General features: G+C 33.1%; 1 protein-coding gene across 1 annotated transcript; it reads right to left on the reverse strand.

Moving 5' to 3' along the window:
• Positions 1 to 439: 439 nt before the first annotated feature.
• Positions 440 to 3,579, reverse strand: LOC111899166 (phosphopantetheine adenylyltransferase). Its single transcript, XM_023895048.3, has 7 exons — positions 3,343 to 3,579; positions 2,630 to 2,797; positions 2,456 to 2,527; positions 1,427 to 1,486; positions 1,028 to 1,122; positions 766 to 835; positions 440 to 662 (listed from the first exon to the last, which is right to left on the reverse strand). Exons 2-7 carry the CDS (start codon positions 2,762 to 2,764, stop codon positions 564 to 566), a joined length of 531 nt encoding a protein of 176 aa, XP_023750816.1. The 5' UTR covers positions 2,765 to 2,797; positions 3,343 to 3,579; the 3' UTR covers positions 440 to 563.
• Positions 3,580 to 5,201: the final 1,622 nt, after the last annotated feature.

Consider the following 5,201-nt stretch of genomic DNA (forward strand, 5'->3'; position numbering starts at 1 on the left):
TAGGTTAAATTATCCTCATAAAAATCAGGTGATGTTTAATGTTTGATGTTTTAATTTCTTTTGCCAGCCATAGAATCAAATGCTTTTTACTAAAATTTGTGTTTGTGATCATTTTAAAATGACACGGTGGTTTAAATATGATATGTAGTGGAAGGGACAAGATTGAAACCCCTGACTAGGTTTTATCTTTTCTATTCTCATGTCTTCAAATATCAATTTTCAGTCAATCTTCTTATACCTTTGCAGTTTAAACAAGCTCAAGAAACAGTCAAGAAGCTTGATTTGCATGGACTTTGTTGAATTATATTTCAGTGTTAGTAAAACTAAAACTATTGAAAAGTCTATTTAAGCTATAAAAATTTCACCTTTTTTAGAACATGGGTTTTTTTATATAACTTGTAGTCTTTAAAAATAATCTTTTTCATGCATACTACAAAAGTTTACTCTTCTTCAACAGATTTTGGTCTGTATTCAACAAAAGGTTATATTGAACAACTTTATGTAAGCCAATCCTTTGTATCAACATGTTCTCCATATCATATGTACCCCTTAATTAATGTATCCTAATTTTTTTTAGCTTTCTCCGCTTCAAGCTTCCTCAATGTTGATGAACTCAGCTTTTCTCCACTTGATTCTTCAGATACCAGATTCACCACTTCCACCTTCCACAAAACACAGACACATAACTGTCAACTGTCTACTGTCTACTGTCTACTGTCTACCAGTTTTTAAAAAAAAAATGAATAATTTGAAGAATAAGTACACCTTTAGTTGTGAGAGGCCTCTCTCGGCTCTCTTTTTGTTGACTGATAATCCACCAGGTAATGTCTCCTTACTGTCAAACAAATGAGAGGATTACTAGGGTTATTTCCGATGATGAGGGCATTTACGTCTTTTGAGAGCGAGTCACACTCTCTGGCAAACAAAAATAGAAAATTTTGTCGAATTGACATTTGGGTCACTGTCTCGGTCTAATGTATGTCAAACATAGTACAGCTTGTCCTGTTTTGTTGGTTAAGGAACAAACCTGACAACAATCGCCTCCAGATTTTTTTCAACAATGGAGGGACCGTAAGGATCAGTAATAGGTTCCACTTGTACCGCCAGCTCAGGCTTCACAGACTGAAAAAAAAAAAAAATAATTAAATTAGCAGAGAATCTTTAATAATATTTTAATAGATAAAAATACAGATGACAAGACAAGACATGACATGATAGAACAGTTTTGTACTGTGTTTGGCATTTATTGAGACTGATGTCAACGGGACAAAAACTGTAAATTAGTGTTCCATCCAGAAAGGCAGAACAAAGTAGGAGAAGGATTTACTCTCGAGTCTCTATAAAAAAGACGAAAATGCCCTTCTCTGATTTATAGAAGAAAATAGACTTAGAAAGCTTGTGTAATATAAATAGAAGCTTTTGTTACCTTAATGTAATCTTGGACAGTTTTCATTCTCTCTTCAATAGGCATGATGAGCTCCACAAACTGTAAAAGTTAATACATCAAGATCATTCCAAAATTGTGATTTTATTTATTTGGGATTGAATAAAAAAAACTAATAGATTGCCACTCATTTAAAGTCTAAATTAACGACCTTTTATAGAAGAACTGATTCATTGATATATTTCTATTAGGAGGAATAACAATTTTGAAGGATTTACTAATTTATTAATAAATAATATGTACAAATATAATGATGAACAATAAAAAATAAATTTTCATACTTTAAAAGTTTAACAATTCACCAATTTAAAAGAATGTCAGTTTTTGGTCATTTATGTATTATTATCTTCAAATATGAAACATATTCCAAACATTCAAAAACTAATTATCTGATTATTAAAACCTCAATCAACATAAACTAGCAAACCTAAATTGGGAACAATAATTGAGATGATCAACACCTTCTCCATCAAATCATTATTCACATCGTCATTTACTCCCCAGATAAATCAAATTGAATAGGAAATATAACCAAATGATAAATGATAAATCTTTTTTGTAGACTTACAGGTGAAAAATAAGAGAGCCAACCATCCCCACATGGCTACATGTATATTGTTTTTTTGTGAATCAAAATCACATTAGTTCAAATTTTCTCAATTATTGGTTTCTGCAACAGGGGACATGCAGTGACACAGGTAACAATGGGCCAAATTTAGAAAAGTGTGAAAATAGTGGGCTGAAAGTAGTATTTCACAATCATTTAATGGGGAGTAAATGTGAGGTAGTTGGTGGTGTATTATGTATAGTCTTGTTTCAATTCAAAAATGTGAATCTACCTACACTGTCCTTATCAATTTTGTGTGAATGAACTAAGCTAGGTTTGTAGAATCCCAATGTCCATTTTGACTTTTCAAACAGGTATATTTATTATGTTGCTATGAAACTATTGGTATACAATGGTTTCAACAAATTTCAGAGTAAGAAAGATGAAAGGAGAAAGGTGTAAACCTGTTTCTTGGATAGCATAGGTCCATCACAAACACCAACTATGATTTGATCTCTAGCTAACTCTGCAGCTGCCTGTAATCAACATTCAAAGCCTCTTCAATCCTTATCTCAAAGATATAAACTTGTTAACTCAAGGTTATATGAGATAGGTGGAAGAAGAAGAAGAAGAAGAACCTTAAGGAAAAGCCGATGACCATCATGTAAGCGGTCAAAGGTGCCACCTAGAACCACCGATCCATAGGAATTTGGTGGAGAAATGGTTGGAGAAGTAGGTGGAAGCTTTGGATTTGGGTTCTCCACAATTGTCATTTTATCCTTGATATCTGATTTGTACTCTTGCGCCTGTCATCAAAGAAACGGAAAAAATCAGAATTTATGAACACAAACCACAAAAAAACCCTCGGAGTTAACCTGAGAAAAAACTAAAACATCGACTTTCTACAATCGGAGTTATAGAGGAAATCGAACGGATTTGTAACTGTAAATGCTCATAAATAGACAAAGTTCATGGAGGCTGATACGGCTTAATTGACATAATAAATGAAGCAGTTCTTCTTTTACAATATGTACGCAATTTGAGAACAATGTGCATAGCTAGTATGCTATGTAGAAAGAGTCTCATCGCAACATTAAGCATAAATGATAAATCCATCTCAATTAAGTACAAAAAAAAAAAAAAAGCAGGACCAGTCTAAGAGACAAATCAACACTAGCTAGAAGAAGCTCCAAATAAGTTCATAAAATATGTCGCTAATTCCACCAACATTTCACCGGAACAATTTTCTCCAAAAAAAAAAAAAAAATTCATCAAACTCGTTACAGAGAGAAACGATCCTGAAACTCCTAGTGGTTAGATGAGGAAACAAACTGTCTATAAACTCAATTACCTTGACGAATCGATAGATTCGATGCTGCAACCTTCAAAGCGATTCAAAAACCAGATTGAAATGAATTCTTAGTAGAGAAAAGGGAAAGAATCAACTCGACGGAAGTTGTCGAGAAGCTTTCGGCATAATCACGCGATCACGATGGAAAGTAGGGTTTGGAAGGATCGAAAAACAGGGTAAGTTGTGAGTCACGCCCACCACCTAGAAAGACAAAATAATATATTACTATTACTATATTTCAATATAAAACAGTGATCCAAATATGACCAGCACTCAGATTTCAGAATTTTTTTGGCTATTAGAAATAGCAATTTTGGTGGGGCTACTACTAGTATTTATATTTTTTGTCATATATATTCTTGTGTTGATACAAGAACCATATTTGTTGTGATTAATGGATTTGATAGTCATCACTAAAATATCATAAACCTAATACCTAATATTTCTTTTTGGAATAGATGAAATTTATTCAAGAAACTAACAAGGTACTAGAAATTATAAAGAAGGATTTGATGTATTTACCTTAGGTTAAAACCTAATTGCAAAAATATCCAATCCAAAGAATGAAAATCATGGTCATTGAATATTTTTTATAATTTCATGACGAGCCTTATGTGGTTCTTAGACAATAATTCACACTTCAACGACATGCATATTTATACTTGTTACCTTCTTGTGTAATATCAAGAATTAATAACGAGTTATTCAGTAAAATGACTACAAAATGTCCACTTTAAAGATATTTTTGAGTTGTTTGTTTGTATTGTCTACAACTAAATTAAAAAATATACAAAATAAACTATCTTAGTACTAAATTAGTAAACATTCAGAGGGGAGGCAAAAGATGTAATAAAAATGGTTGAACAATTTACTTGGATATATTCCACAATATACATATTGAATTATTGTTTTTCTCTGCATCATTGACTTCTTATAGAAATCGTTCAAGAATTTATTTGGATTCACTCTATATTATTAAAAAAAAAAACATATATATTATATTATATAGGTTTCCATATCCTTGTTTTCATAATTGATTGTCGGTCAGGAGTCATTAACAAGAGCATCCACGAGCTAACTTATGATACAAATTGGACATAAATGAACATCATGCATAATAAATACAACTTGCGAGACTATGACCATATCAAAAATGCCAAATGCGGAACTTGGATATTCATGGACGATTTTAACATCGTTAGGTGCCCGGAAGAGAGATTTAATTCTCAATTTTGTGTCCAATCAGCTTTTGCTTTTAATCGACTTATTCACGAAGCAGGACTCGTTGATCTTAGGATGGGGAACACAAATTTACTTACTTTTGCACTAAAGAGCTTAAATTGAGCTTAAACTCAGTAAACTTGATCGAATTCTTGTATGTTCAAATTTCCTTAATGTCTTTCCTTCCTCGGTGGTTACAGCCCTTCCAAGAGAGTTATTGGATCACTGTCTCTGTAACGACCCAATTTTCACATCCAAAAATTTTTGTTTAAAAACGTTTCATTGTAAAATATTAATAACTAAAAACATCGTTTGAACAACCATAACATAAAATGAACCGTGTCTGAAAACCAAGACATACAACTAATCAGAATATCAGAGTATCGATCCCAGAGAAACTCGTAATGCGGAAACCGGAGAGTGTGTGTGTGACATGCTGCTACCGCGCCAGCTCCTTTCCCCTAGCTGAGGAGGTACCTAAAACCAAAACTGAAAACTGTAAGCACAAAGCTTAGTGAGTTCCCCCATAATACCCCATACCATGCATACACATAATCAACCAATGTTCAGCTATGAGTTACGGGCCTTGCCCACACTCGGGAAGATACGGGCTCTGCCCACACTTCGCTAGCCGGGAG

This window comes from Lactuca sativa, chromosome 4 (assembly GCF_002870075.4).
Source record: "Lactuca sativa cultivar Salinas chromosome 4, Lsat_Salinas_v11, whole genome shotgun sequence".
NCBI classification, from domain to species: Eukaryota; Viridiplantae; Streptophyta; class Magnoliopsida; order Asterales; family Asteraceae; genus Lactuca; species Lactuca sativa.